General features: G+C 42.8%; 1 protein-coding gene across 1 annotated transcript in view; it reads left to right on the top strand.

The window, feature by feature from the left end:
- The first annotated feature begins 1,468 nt into the window (after nt 1–1,468).
- The window catches only part of rassf5 (Ras association domain family member 5), a 100,653-nt gene continuing 86,524 nt past the window's right edge, over nt 1,469–15,597 (top strand). The window contains exon 1 of the mRNA XM_063065189.1: nt 1,469–1,996. Coding sequence (XP_062921259.1) covers nt 1,540–1,996 — 457 coding nt within the window. The 5' untranslated portion in view covers nt 1,469–1,539. The remainder of the gene's footprint in view (nt 1,997–15,597) is intronic.

Below are 15,597 nucleotides of genomic sequence, written 5' to 3'. Positions count from 1 at the left end.
GTATTTTCAAGAAAAGAATGACCAGCAAGATGGGGGTTTCCCAGTGTGAGAGAGGAAGATGGTTGAAAGGGAGTGTACCTGTAAATAGAAATCAAAGTGACGCTTCTTAACAACGCCTTACACAGTTTGTGCACGGCAACCACAGCAATCTGTAGGTGCAGGGATGCGGAGCAAGAAATACAAATAATCTGCTGGAAGAACTCAGCGGGTCGAGCAGTGTTTGGACAGGCAAAGGGATGATCGAAATTTTTGGGAAAAGCCCTTGCACCAACAAGTGTAGAGTGAAGTTAGCCTGTATAAAGGCGTAAAAGATGATTGGCGGAACCAGGTGTGAGCAGAGGAAGTGGGTGATGGACAGACGGAGCCAGGGGATTGCTGTGACAGAGGCTGATGGTGATTTGTGGAGACAGACAGGGGGTGAGAACAGAAAGGGAAAAAAAGAGTTTTGTCGGAATGGATGGAGTGAGGAGGGTGAGAGTGAGTTTTGCGGGAATGGAGTGGGTGTGGGTGAGTTTTGTGGGAACAGAGAGAGTGAGTTTTGAGGAAGTGAGGAGGGTGACAGTGAGTTTTGTGGGAATGGAGTGGGGTGAGTTTTGTGGGAACGGAGAGAGTGAGTTTTGAGGGAGTGGAGGGAGTGAGGAGGGTGACAGTGAGTTTTGTGGGAATGGGGGAGTGAGGAGGATGACAGTGAGTTTTGTGGGAATGGAGTGGGGTGAGTTTTGTGGGAACGGAGAGAGTGAGTTTTGAGGGAGTGGAGGGAGTGAGGAGGGTGACAGTGAGTTTTGTGGGAATGGGGGAGTGAGGAGGATGACAGTGAGTTTTGTGGGAATGGAGTGGGGTAAGTTTTGTGGGAACGGAGAGAGTGAGTTTTGAGGGAGTGGAGGGAGTGAGGAGGGTGACAGTGAGTTTTGTGGGAATGGAGTGGGGTAAGTTTTGTGAGAACGGAGAGAGTGAGTTTTGAGGGAGTGGAGGGAGTGAGGAGGGTGACAGTGAGTTTTGCGGGAATGGGGGGAGTGAGGAGGATGACAGTGAGTTTTATGGGAAGGGAGGCCGAGTTTTGTGGGAATGGAGGGTGAGGGCCTGTTTGTAAGAATGAAGGGGGTCAGAAGAGTGTGTCTGTCGGAGTGAATAGCGTATGAGTGATTAGACCGAGGGTCTGTCTGTGGCAATGGGGCAGAGTGAAGGCGAGTAGAGTGATGAGAGGGAAGACAGTAGGAGTGAGTGGAGTATAGAGGCAGTGAGGAGGGTGAGTGATTTCTCAAAGAAGAAGGGAGTGAGGAAAGTGAAGAAGCCCCTCTGACCGAGGGGACGAAAGCTCTGGACAGTGACGCGGGGTTGTGGGCGGGGAGGAGGCGGGATCAGAGCCACACGCGATTGGTGGCACCGGGGCTGTGGGGCGGGGAAGGCGGCTTCGCGGACTGCTGATTGGCTAAATCGGGGCGGGCGGGGCGGGGGACGCGGCACGCGCGGCGAGGGTGTTTAAAGGACCGCAGCCGCGGCGCGTGGCCAGCAATCGCTGCCAGCGGGTCCGGTTGTTGGATGATCCGGGGCCCGGTGACCATTCCCACAATAACAACAATGCCGACGGTCTCTGCCTCGCAGCCGCCGCCTCTGCTCAGCGCCCACCTCAGCCACCCCCTCACCGGGCACCAGGGACCAGGGTGCCTGCGGTCCAGGCCCGGGGCATCGGTGGCGTTGTCGGCCGAGCAGCTGATCCTCCGCTGCGTTGCCCTGAAGCCGGGCAGCTGCGGCCCCAGGTCGCCGCCGGCCCGGGCAGGGGGAGCCGGAGCAGCGGGGGCGCAGGCTTGGCGGGTCCGGCTGAAGGTCGGCGCCCAGCGGCCGCGGGATGTCCGCACCATCTTCCAGCAGGCCGAGGACCCGCGGGTGCCGGAGGAGAAGGGCGAGGGACACCGCTTCGGGCCGTGTACCTTGCACACCTGGTGCGACCTGTGCGGCCAAACCATCAGACCGGACGGGACGAGCGTCCGCTGCCACAGTGAGTCCGTGTCACAGCGCGCCGGGACAGGACAGGTGCCCGGACTACCGGGGAGGCTGGGCAATTTGGGTGTAAATGACCGTGGCCGACCCTACCGCAAGTGGTTCTGCGCTTCTGACCCTGTCAGGGTGTAGTGCACTCGAGCAAGGATCCATTGGGGATCGCAGTGAACCCGAGGGGGGGGGGGATCCATTGGGTACCGGAGTGTACCAAGCGTGAATTCTTTTGCTTTCGTAGTTTGCCCGAGTGGGGATTGCAACTACTCAGGTGCACCACAGCAGCACACAGTGATAACTGACCGTGCACAATTGATGATGGCCAAGTATTCAGCCCCGAGGGTCAGTGCATCCTACTCGGCGCTCTAGTTGCGTTTTGTTTATGACGGTTGGCCCGAGCTCCCTGCGCATCAACAGTTGAGTGAAATCTTTGGGGAGGTGGGAGATCGCTAATGCTAGAGTCTGCAGGAACTCTGCGGTCGAGCAGCATTTGTGGGGGGGAGAGGAATTACGACTCGATCAGAAACGTCAGTAATTGCTCCGCGCCTCTTCCCTCCACGAATGTTGCTGGACCAGTTGCGTTCCTTCAGCAGTTTGTGATTTTTTTTGTGTGATACTGTGTTTGGGGTGTGCAGTTCTGGACTAACGACAGTACCTTCTCACGTCACAATCTGTGCCCGTGCTTTTCTGTAAACATTTACCGTTTTAAATTGCTACGTGTTATTTTCCAACGTTATAACGTTCCAACGTTATGATCCTTGATGTTGAGTAATTGCCTGAGAAAGAACAGACGATGTGCGTCCTACAGCTGGTCTGGCGGCGACGGAGAAGACGAGTTATAGTGATGAAAGGTGGCTGTTCTGAAAGAAAGCGTTGTTAGTCTCCACTTGTGTATCGTGACCCTCTGACCATGTCCGACATGTTCTGTTTTCATAGAGTTACACAGCACGGCAGCAGACCCTTCGGCCCTACTCGTTCCTGCTGGCCAAGCTGCCCATTTATGCTAATCCAGTTTGCCCGTCAGGGGTTCCCAACTTTTTTTAATGCCATAGACCCCTACCATTAACCGAGGGATCCGAGGACCCCAGGGTGGGAACATCTGCTCTAAACCTTTCTTATTTGTTCTGGAGGAACTCAGCAGGTCAGGCAGCATCCGATAAGAAGAAACAGTCAATATTCCCGGGGAGACCCTTCACTGCTTTGAAACATCCACTGTTTGTTTGCCCCCATTGATGCTGCCTAACCTGTTGAGTTCCTCCAGCATTTTGTGTGTGCTACTGTGGATGTCCAGCATCTGCAGGATCTCTTGTATCCTATCCATGTACCCCTCCGAGCTCTTTTAAATGTTGCAATTGTTATCTACCTCAACCACCCTCTCTGGCAGCTTGTTCTATTTACAGAGCTGAGAATCTTGCCCCTCAGCTGTAACTTCAGATTTCCAATACTGTATCTGTAACATTAAAGACCTGTTTATTTTAAAGGGGTTATTTTGACAGCAAATGGTTTTAGGTTTTGAAATATGTGTGTGTATTAGACATAAGACATAGGAAGAACAGAATTATTCACTGTTTACTTTTCGAGCCAACCACTCCTGAGAAAGGCCATTAGCACTGCCACCTCACTTAATGCTGTCCCACAGTGCTGATTCATTAAAGTGCTATTGATCCAATAACTTGTCTAAACATCACAGGAGCATGCCTCACAAACCCCCTATTGTATTTATATATATTTTAAAAAAGCTCTCTTGGCCAGCAAGTATCTGAGGCCTTTGCTGGTCAGGGAAGCTTATCTCCAATACCAGTAAATTCAGTTAATAACCTGTAGCTCAAATGAAACATTGGACGAAGGTGATGGTAAAACTACTGGGTGACTGTGATTGCTCACCCAGTTCACGGACGCCTTTCAGGAGGTGAAATCTTTCATCCTCATCTGGCCGGGGCAGTTTGAGATTCTGGATTCACTGGCGTGTTGAACTCTGAAATGGCCACTCAGTTTAGGGATAACTAGGAATCAGCAATAAATGTTCACCTTCCCAGGCATGCCCGGGTCTTGGAAAATGCACAAATAATGCTGCTTATTGTGCTGTTGAATGTTCTGCGGCAGAACATTGTGCACTTTAAGGTAAAATTGGGGAAACAAGTGACAAAATGTGTGTGATAATGTACCATGTTATTTAGACTTACTCTGTATATAGTTGAAGGCAGGGAAAATGCTGATTACACTGTTAATTGTCGTTTGGCTTTCGGAGCTGCTGCTGCCCGAGGTTGTTTTATTCATAGAATTGCCCGTGAAATAGAGCGGTGTGTGTGTGTTTGTATACATCTAGGCATATGGATGTACTGTATATATGTACAGCCAAACTGTGCAGCGCTGATCTCGACGTGATTACCAATAATTATAAAGCTCTAGTATGCCAACATCTGTCAACGTATGTTGTAACAGTTAGATTGTCAGCTGTTCCAAAGAATGCCTTCTGAGATTGGTAACCCTATAACATTACTGAAGCTTACAGCAATTTATTTAGTGCCTTTAATGTAGTAAAAATCCCATGGCAGTTCAGAGGGTTGCTGTCGAGCAAAATTGGCTTTATAAAGAATCACTAGACCAAAGCTCTTAAGTTTTAATGAGAATCATTAAGGGGGTAAGAGAGATGACGAAGTCTGGAAAAGGAATTCGAACCTAGGAATGGAAGAGTCTATGGAAGGTGGTGGATACTGCCCAGTCCATCACAGGCAAAGTCCTCCTCACCATTGAGCACATTAATGAGAGGAGTTTCCACAAGAAAGCATCACCCGTCATCAAGGAGCCCCACTATTCAAGCCATGCTGTCTTCTCGATCCTACCATAATGCCAGAGGTACTGTATAGGAACCTTAGCTCCCACACCACCAGATTCAGGAACAGTTGTTACTCTACAACCAATAGGCTCCTGAAACAGTGTGGATAATTTCACTTGCCTCAACACTGAACTGATTCCACAACCTATGCACTTGTCTTCAAAGACCCTATAACTCGTGTTCTCAGTATTATTTGTTTTTTTTTTATTTACACAATTTGTCATCTTTTACACATTGGATGTTTGTCAGTCTTTGATTATGTATAGTTTAACATTAATTCTTTAGTATTTCTTTATTTTCCTGTAAATGCCTACAAGAAAATGAATCCCAAGCTAGCATACGGTGACATATACACACTTTGCTAATAAATTTACTTTGAACTTTGACTGAAGCATGGATAGATGAAAGGCGCGGTTGTTAGTGGCAACTTTGATAAAGAAATGCTACCACCCAACAGGATTTGTAGGGTTGGAAAAGGTTGCGACAATCATGAGGAATGAGAGCAAACGGCATTTGAACATGAGGATGTTAACTTTAAAGCCAAATGCACCCGGACTGGGTGCCGTTGGTAGCTGGTGAGAGCTCTTGGTGCAAGGTGGGCACAGCAGAGTTCTGTTTTTTGCACCAACTGGAAGATGGCAGTCTGACCAAGACATGGAGTCAAAACAAGGTTGTCCAGTTTAGGAGATTTGGGTACAGTTTTGGTCACCCTGTTAGAAGAAAGACATTGACGAGCTGGGAAGCAATTGAGGAGGGCATTTCCAGAATGAGGTGGCCTAAGTTGTAGGGAAAGGTTGGCTCTTTATTCCCTGAAGAGCAGGAGGTATGTTTTTATACAGCCATGACAGCATACTGGTTAGTGTGATACTATTACATTTTGGGGAGTCAGAGTTCAATCCCAGTGTCCCCTGTAAGGAATTTGTACATCCTCCCTGTGGAACACATGGGCTTCCTCCAGGTGCTCCGGTTTCATCCCACATTCCAAAGGTGTGCCAGTTGGCAGGTTGGCAGGTTAATTGGTCATTGTAAATAGTGATTGGGCTAGGGTTGCTGGCATTGCGGCTCGAAGGGCTATTCTGTGCCATATTTCCAAATAAAAATCAGGAGGGGTATTAATAAGGGTTGGGGAGTCCAAAACTAGAGGACACAGATAGAAAATAAGATGGGAAAGATTTCAGAGACCAAAGAAGTAATTTCATCAAACAGAGGGTAGTAAGTATCTGGAATGAACCACCAGAGAATGTGATTGAGGCTGGTAGAATTGCAATATTTAAGAGGCATTTGGATAGTTACATGTAGGGTGGGGCTTGGAGAGATATGGGCCAAGCAGGGACGATGCTGTGGTCAGCATGGACCAGTTTCTGTGTTGTACTACTCAGTGACTCTATGAGCATTGGCGTAGAATTTAATTGTGGTGTACACGCTCTTGCTTGGACATACACTTTTCAAAAGTAAATTGAATTGAGAAAAGAAGGTATTGTCATTTCCCAAGTTGAAATCTATTTGGGAAGTTACAGAGTTTTAGTTTTTGAGGAGCATATGGACAACCAACTTTGCACAAGTACCTGTATAATTTGCAGAGTTTTCAGGTCTCCACATCTGGAGTAATACTCAAGCTGTCTGCTGGATGTGTCCTATTGCATGTTCGAGTTTGGCAAGAGTTCTGCATATTTTAGTTTGTAGAATGCAGATATGCTGATGGGAAAGGTACTTTACTAATATATAAAATGTTTAATTCTCATGGAGTATTTAACAGCCAGTTAGTAAATATTCTTTGTGAGAAATCTACTGTGATATTGGATTCCAGTTATGTTAGTGAAACTTGTGAAAGTTTAAAGCTCCCCGTGGTTGAATGAGATAATTGTTACTGTTACAGTTGCTGAGGTTAGGGGTGCTTTTTTTTTTGAAATATTATTGTTCATAATCCTGATTAGAATACACTCTTTGGTTTAATTCATGCAACTACATTTGGTTTAATGAAAAATGAATATAGTCATTAATGTTATCTTAAAGGCAGGTTGTCAGAGTTCAGTGCTTGTGCTTTTTTCAAAAAAAACAACTAAACTGACAATTTCACATCAATGAGAAAGTAGGTTTGATCTATTCTTTTATTGGTTATCTGCCACTGAAACTGGAACTGATGATTTCATCAATGTAGCATTAAAAAATGTAGTACCGCTTTATTGCAACATTATGATATCCTAATCCTTTCTGGTTATTAGTAATCAACTGGCTTTGCGCATTTATATGATCATTCCAATCAGTACTGATGTTAAATGGTCAGTTAGTACCATTTATCAAAATATTATCTCACTTGAATGCTAAAGCTTCCATTATGACCACTTCAGCTATTATCTGATAAGAGTGCTCATTAATAGCTATCAGAAACATTTGTTAACTTTTATAAAACAGTTTTGGATCACATACACAAAATGTTGGAGGAACTCAGCAGGTCAGGCAGCATCTATGGAGAGGAATAAACAGTTGACGCTTTGGGCCGAGACCCTTCATTAGGATTGGAAAGGAAGGGGGAAGAAGAGAAAGTGGAGGAGAACCCAGAAGTCTCTGCCTGAAACCGTGACTGTTTATTCCCCTCTGTAGATACTGTCTGACCAGCTGAGTTTCTCCAGCATTTTGTGTGTGTGTTGCTCAAGATTTCCAGCATCTGCAGAATCTTTTGTTTAGTTTTCATTTATTTGTTTAGTGATACAGTGCGGAGTGGGCCCTTTCAGTACTCCGCTTTAGCAACATCTGACAAACCCGATTAAACCTATCCTAACCACGGGACAACTTACAATGACCAATTATCCTATCTGGTTTGACTTCAGACTGGAGGAGGAAATCTGAGGACCTGGAGGAAACTGGCACGTTCCACGGGGAGGACGTACAGAGACTCCTTACAGAGGGTACTGGAATCGAACTCTGAACTCCAGAGCCCCCTGAGCTGTAATAGCGTTGTGCTAACTGCTGCGATACCATATGGACTGGTTATCTCTGAATCAATGGTCTGTTTGAAAAGCATTTATAAAGAAATGCTGAATAAATGGTAAAATGTGAATACTCTAAGTCTGGTACAGTAGTAGAAGTGCATAGTTTACTGGACCTGGAGTGAGTGATCTGGACCATTAGGGCAGCTAGGAATTAGAGGTTGATCTTGGTAACCAGAAGGTAGTTTTAAAAACCCATAAGATTAGATTTATTTATTTATCACATGTACATCGAAGCATATAAGGAAATGTGTCATTTGTGTTAACAACAACGCATCCGAAGATGCCTGGTGGCAGCTTGCAAGTGTCACCGCATAGTGGTCCCAATGTAGCACTGGTTTCACTAACGTAGCAAAACGATTGAAGGAAGGAACTCTGCTGTCTGTACTTGATATGGTTTGTATATGACTGTAGATCCACTAATGAGCTCGGTTTATTTTTTTTTAAACTGCTCCTCAGTTCAAGGGTAATTAAGGATGAATGACAAACACTGGCATTTTAAAAGTTATAAGTAAATTTGTTATTAAAATACATAAATGTGTTCCTTGTACTACCTTGAGATTCATTTACTTGCAGGCATTCACAGTAAATACAAAGAAACACAATTAAATCAACGAAAGACCGCACACAAGATGGACAAACAATCAATATGCAAAAGATAACAAACTGCAAATAAAAAATGAAGAAATAAAGCAATAAAAATCATGTGCAAATACAAAAAGAGGGCAAAACAAATAATAATAAATAAGTAAGCAATAAATATCAAGAATATGAGATGAGTCCTTGAAAATGAGTTCATAGGTTGTGGGAACAGTTCAGTGATGGGGCAAGTGGAATTGAGTGAAGTTATCCCTCTGGTTCAAGAACCTGATGGTTGAGGGGTAATAAGACCACAAAACCATAAGATATAGGAGCAGAATTAGGCTATTTGACCCATCAAGTCTGTTCCTTCAATTTATCATGGTTGATCCATTATTCCTCTCAGCCACAATCTCCTGCCTTCCCCCCGTATCCCTTCATGCCTTGACCAATCAAGAATCCATCAACCTTTGCCTTAAATATTTGTAAAGACTTCCTCCACAGCTGCCTGTGGCAACGAATTCCACAGATTCACCACTTTCTGGCTAAAGAAGTTCCTCCTCATCTCTGGTCTAAAAGGATGCCCCTCTATTCTGAGGCTGTGTCCTCTGATCCTGGATTCTCCCACCATTGGAAACATCCTCTCCACATTCACTCTATCAAGGCCTTTCACTATTCGATAGGTATCAATTAGGTCACCCCTCATTATTATGAATTCTAGTGAATACCAGCCCAGAGCCATCAAACACTCTTTATATAACAAGCCGTTCAATCCTGGAATCATTTTTATGAACCTCCTTTGAACCCTCTCCAGTGTTTGCACATCCTTTCTAAGATAAGGGGCCCAAAATTGCTCACAATACTCCAAGTGAGGCCTCACCAGTGCTTTATAAAGCAACGTCATTACATCCCTGCTTTTATATTCTTGCTGTCTTGGAATGAGTGCTAACATCGCATTTGCCTTCCTTACCAGAGACTCAACCTGCAAGTTAACCTTTAGGGAATCCTGCACAAGGACTCCCAAGTCCTTTTGTGCCTCCGATTCTTGTTTTTTCTCTCGATTTAGAAAATAGTCTACCCTTTTATTTCTTCTACTAAAATGTGTGACCATACACTTCCTGACACTGTATTCCAACTGCCACTTCTTTTCCTATTCTCCTAATCTGTGTAATTCCATTGGTAGCCTTTCTACTTCCTTAAAAACTACCTGTCCCTCCACCTATCTTCATATTATCTTCAAACTTTGCAACAAAGCCATCACTTCTGTCATCCAAACCATTGACATATAATGTAAAAAGAAGCGGTCCCAACACAGACCACTATTGGACAACACTAGTCACAGGCAGCCAACCAGAAGAGGCTCCCTTTGTTCCCATTGTTAGCCTCCTGTCAATTATCCGCTACTTTATCCATGATAGTAACTTTCCTGTAATACCGTGGGCTCTTAACATGTATGGCACCTTGTTAAAACCTTCTGAAAATCCACGTACACAACATCAAGCGGTTTCCCCTTTGTCTATCCTGCTTGTTAACTGCAGTTTCTAAACCTGATAGTGTGGGTCCTGAGGCTCCTGTACCACCTTCTTGATGGCAGCAGTGAGAAAAGAGCATGACCTGGATATTGGGGGCCCTTGAAGATCAATGTTGCTTTCCTGCAACTGTGCTGCATGTAAATTTGCTCAAAAGGCACTAATGTGAGACTTAGATTGTTCAAATTGTTTTTCAGTTACTTAAATTTGAAGGAAGACAAGCCCCAGAATGAATAACATTTATTTTCAAGACTACTAATAAACTGGTCCTGGTCCCTGAGACAGGAAGTACTAACAGTGGGTACAAAGGATTAAATGGACAAAGTCAACAATTGTCTAGAAATTGAAGATAAGCAGGTTGACGTTGAATGCTGCCAACATTTTTCTTCTTGCACCACTCTTAGTTAATTTGACCCAGGCAAACTGGCAAGGGTATTGTTTTCTTTGTTGTCCTGGAAATTACAGGACATATTCCTGTTATAATATTTATCAGACACATTTTGTTTTGTCTTTGGTTCTCTTCTGATACGAGTTTATGTATCTGGTATAAAGTTGGCCAGCCCTCAGGCCAATGAAATTCTAAGCCTTACAAGTGAATGTTTCAACACTGGATAAGCATTGAAACTATAACTGTAGCACACACTTGCAATGTATCTCAACATTTAGCAAAATGTATGGCCCTTAATAAGTACTTCTACTGCAATTAACTTGTGAAGATGCTCAATATATCATCACTTCCAGAATCACCTTAATGTATTTAAAAAAAAACACTGTGAGGTGGCTAAGTTCAATTAGTGATGACCACTATACGGTATTAAGGAAAAATTAGTTTTAAAAAACTGTCATTTGAGGGATAATTAATAACCAACATTCATTGTTGGTGTTCATAGATTCTTGTAGCTTTCAGCAATTTAAATGTGTGTTTAAAATATTTACCTAGTTGTTATCAATAAAGTAGGTGACCTACCTGTCGCTGCTGGTGTTTAGGGCAGCAGTGAAGGTCCTTCATCTCTGGCAGTGTTCAGGACTTCCTTCATTGTGCCAGTAGCTGAGTTTTCACTACTGTCAGTCATGCAAGTCCCAGGTTGAGACTCGGAATACTGTCGCACACAGATGTAGAAAGGTTCTTAATTGCTGTTTCCATAACAGTTTTGTTTAGCCAGTTGGGGTTGTTAGCCCTGAACTGAATTGCTGAACCTGGAGGGGCGGTGGACCATTCCTGGTCATGGGTGACCTCAAAACCCTACGGCAAGGTTGTGGTCTGCTTGGAGGAATGCAAGTGAAGTTATCGGATTATTATATAAACATTTTGGCTCATTAATATTCTTCAGGGAAGGACTCTATATTCAAGAGGAATTGAAAATTGGCAATAAATATTGGATTTTCCAAAGATGCTTGCGTTTTGTGAAGGAATTGGAAACCCCCGGGGAAAGTGGATTTATGATCATTGGGCTTTGAGTGAGTGTACCATACCTAGTGAATAATTTTAATAATATTATGTTTGTGATGGGATGAGAGAGCTTTGAGGCCGTGGCTAATGTCAAATTGTTTTATATGCCTTGCTGGCTCTCTTGACCTAATCTGAATAGCAAGATGTAAAATGAAAAATTAATTTATTTTCCAGTGATACTGGAGGAACCAGATAAATGTAGAAGAATGAAAGCTATTTGAGTATTTGGTCTAGGAGCCAAACTCTGGCCATGAGCCTTTATCCTACTGCTCAAGCATGCAGCATTAATAACTTACTCTACTATATCATTCTGATATACTACTTCTGGCCTCTAACATTTAAAATGAGAGAGGACTAATCTAGCAAATCGGATGTCTTTGGGAGCATTACTAAACACTGCATTCCATATTGTCTCTCATTTATGTACAACATGCACTATAGGACTCGTCTGACCACAGTGAGTTGACAGCATTTGCAAATGACATTACAAATTCAGTGGAATCTGTGGTATCACATTTTACAAAAGGGCAAACGACCTGTTTATCGGTCCCATCAATATGGAATCTATTGCCAGCAGTAGTGCAGTCATTAGGTATCAAGTAGGCAATCAGGTTTATAAGATTAGAAAAAGTTTAAATGAAATTTATTATCAAAGTCACCATATACAAGCCTAAGGTTCATTTTCTTGCAGGCATTCACAGTAGGGCAAAGAAATACAATAGAATCAATTAGAAACTGTACACAAAGACTGACAAGCAACTAATGTGCAAAGAAGACAAACAAAGACTTTTATTCCATTCTGTGTTGCACTGAGGCTGTGTCCTGCACTGGCTGCTGCAGGCTTCGTGTCTGAGGATTCACTTTCATTCTAAATGGCCTTTGCTTACATTTATTTCTTGCTGCACTTTGGATGTTTGTCGGTCACTTTTTATGGGTTCTTTTGGGTTTCTTTGTTTTGTGGTTCTCTGTAAGGAGATGAATGTCATGGTTGTATAACATATACATACTTTGATAATAAATGTACTTTGAAGTACAAAAATAAATAATAATTATGAATAAGTAAATAAAAATCAAATACTGAGAACGTGAATTGTAGAATCCTTGAAAGTGAGACCATAGATTGTGAAATCGGTTCAGAGTTATGATGAGTGAAGTTATCCACACTGCTTTAAGAGCCTAATGGTTGAAGAATAACAACTGTTCCTAAACCAGCTGGTGTGGGTCCTAAGGCTAAGAAATTTAAGGAGAAGGAGGATTTATACTTTATGCTTTATTGTTGCCAAACAATTGATACTAGAACATACAATCATCACAGCGATATTTGATTCTGCGGTTCCCGCTCCCTGGATTACAAATCGATGGTAAATATAATTTAAATTTTTAATAAATCATAAATAGAAAATAGAAAAATGGAAAGTAAGGTAGTGCAAAAAAAAAATGAGAGGCGGGTCTGAATATTTGGAGGGTACGGCCCAGATCTGGGTCAGGATCCGTTCAGCAGTCTTATCGCAGTTGGAAAGAAGCTGTTCCCAAATCTGGCCGTACGAGTCTTAAAGCTCCTGAGCCTTCTCCCGGAGGGAAGAGGGACAAAAAGTGTGTTGGCTGGGTGGGTCGTGTCCTTGATTATCCTGGCAGCACTGCTCTGACAGCGTGTGGTGTAAAGTGAGTCCAAGGACGGAAGATTGGTTTGTGTGATGTGCTGCGCCGTGTTCGCGATCTTCTCCAGCTTCTTTCGGTCTTGGACACGGACAACTTCCATACCAGGTTGTGATGCACCCTAGAAGAATGCTTTCTACGGTGCATCTATAAAAATTAGTGAGGGTTTTAGGGGACAGGCCAGATTTCTTTAGTTTTCTCAGGAAGTAAAGGTGTGGGGATTTGTGTCTATGTCAACCAAGTATTGATGTTGAATGAATTTTTCTTACCTGCTCTTGGCCCATAGGTTTATCTCTCGTTGTCAGCTCATCCACTGCTCTTTCAAGCAGCGAATTTAAATCCAACCTGCAACCTCTTTGTTCGGATCAATTTTAAGCCACATTCTAGGATTACCAACTGTTGATTAGTCTATACTTTGTAGTTCGGGACTGCTTGTGATATGGGAGTTGTTTGGATCGGATGAGATGATGAGTGCATGGACACAAAGGAGAATGTTGTATACCCCAGTCCCCTGCACTTTATCGCCGCCTGTATTGCTGCCATCTTGAGGCTGCCGTAGGGAGTACTCTTTAAATAGTAGCAATGGAAATGATGAAGCAGCTGTGAATGTCTCGTACATTTGCCTTTTTATGTTATTTCCCATTGATGTCTGTAAGCAGTTTGTATGTTGTCCCTGTGAATGCATGGGTTTCCTTGGCATGCTTCTGTTTCCTCCCACATTCCAAAGATGTACAGGTTAATAGGCCACATGGGTGTATTTGGATGACATGGGCTTGTTGGGCTGGAAGGGCCTGTTGTTGGCCTGTACAGTATCTGTAAAATAAAAGAAAGTATCATATGTTATCTGTAGTAAACAATGGTCTCTTGTCAAATTCTGCAAATGAGGATGTCAAATAGAACCCTATAACAAGATCTTTCTTCATTTGCATATTAGAGATTTAATTGAATCAAATTAAGTGCTGTAAATGGTTCCATGGTCTGTGTAATAAACAGCAGGCTGTCAGGCATTAAAATTCAAGCACATTCCTATAAGGCGGATGAAATTAATATTTTATGCATATTGTGACAAACTTGCTGTATTCTGTATACATAAAAGTACAATATAAAATAAATATAATTAAGAAATGTATTATGTTCTGAAGGCTATAGATTCTAGTGTAATGATATTTTTGACCTTATGCTTGTGAGGTTTATGGTTTTGTGCAAACCCCTGTTGGCAAGACACAGTTGATTATCATTTAAGTTGTACTTCATCTCCTCTGCAAATTGAACCAACCCATCCTCATACAACAATCCTGCCATCCCAAGAATCAGTTTGGTGACTAGGGCTACATACAATATTCCAGGTGCAGCCTGACCAATACTCTGCACAAGCATCCTTCAACCAACCCTCTCATCTACTATAATTAAGCTAATTTTGTATCCAATTTGCCAACTTCCCTTGGATTCTATGAGTCTTTTGCCTTCTGGACAAAGCTGTCCTTAACAAATGTCTTACTAAAGCCCATGTAGACAGCACTCACACTACCCTCTTTTCATCAGTCTTCTTAGTTGCCTCAGAAAACGCAAACAAATTTGTGAGACATGATTTCTCCCAAACAAAACTGTGCTGTATACCCTTGAGCAGCCCTTGCTTTTCCAAACGTACGTAAATATTGTCCCTTGGAATTTTTACGCCATCATAGGGAAACATAAGGATGCAATCAATTTCTGAGTCAAGCTAAGAGTTGTTCATGGGTTAGCTCGGGCACAACAACTATCTTTCATTGAAATAAATCCTTGCAGAGCTAACTTCCACTCTTCAGTATGAAGTTCAGAATCTGAAATGTTAGAACTATGCATTAGGGTTAAGGTTAGACAAAGTGACCTCTCTGAAAAGCATTTCAAAGAACAAGGTGGTAGGCACACCTGAAAGACAACAGGAAATGAAACACTCTCTGGAATGTCTGTTGGCATCAACAATTAATTATTCTGTCTTAATAACTTCAAGTGAAGATGAGCAGATGTTTCATGATCATAAAATTGATGCAGCAAGCTAGAGTCATCACCGCAAATGTTTCTGTCTTGGAAGCAAGACTCAAACTTCTATGCAATTTGGAAAAATCTGGACCTGTACTTTTAAAGGCATGATTATGTAATGTATGGATCTATTTCTTTTGGAGTAATGACCCCCTTTAGAACTACGAATGATCTGTTGTCTGTGCATGTGCATCTCTGTCTCTGCCTGCAATGTGAGTACACCAGTTAAAACCATTTCACGCATGTGTATCTTTACTTTAATTGATATGTGGTCGCACAGACACGACAGATGAAATCTTCACTTCCAAAACCAGCAGACTACATTTTATTAGTCATCTTAAGCTTTACATGCGGTTCATGGTGTCCTGGTTCAGTACTTGTGTTTTACCAAATTTCTAGATAACACTTCAAAGTTGAAAGTAAAATTTATTATCTGAGTACATGTATATCACCACATACAACCCTGAAGGTTCTTTTTCCTGCGGGCTTACTCAGCAAATCTATATAACGGTAACTATAAACAGGATCAATGAAGAGCAAGAGAATAGA

Source organism: Mobula hypostoma, chromosome 13 (assembly GCF_963921235.1).
Source record: "Mobula hypostoma chromosome 13, sMobHyp1.1, whole genome shotgun sequence".
Lineage (NCBI taxonomy): Eukaryota > Metazoa > Chordata > Chondrichthyes > Myliobatiformes > Myliobatidae > Mobula > Mobula hypostoma.
The sequence above is the reverse complement of the archived record's forward strand: the minus strand, read 5'-3'. Positions and strand labels throughout refer to the sequence as shown.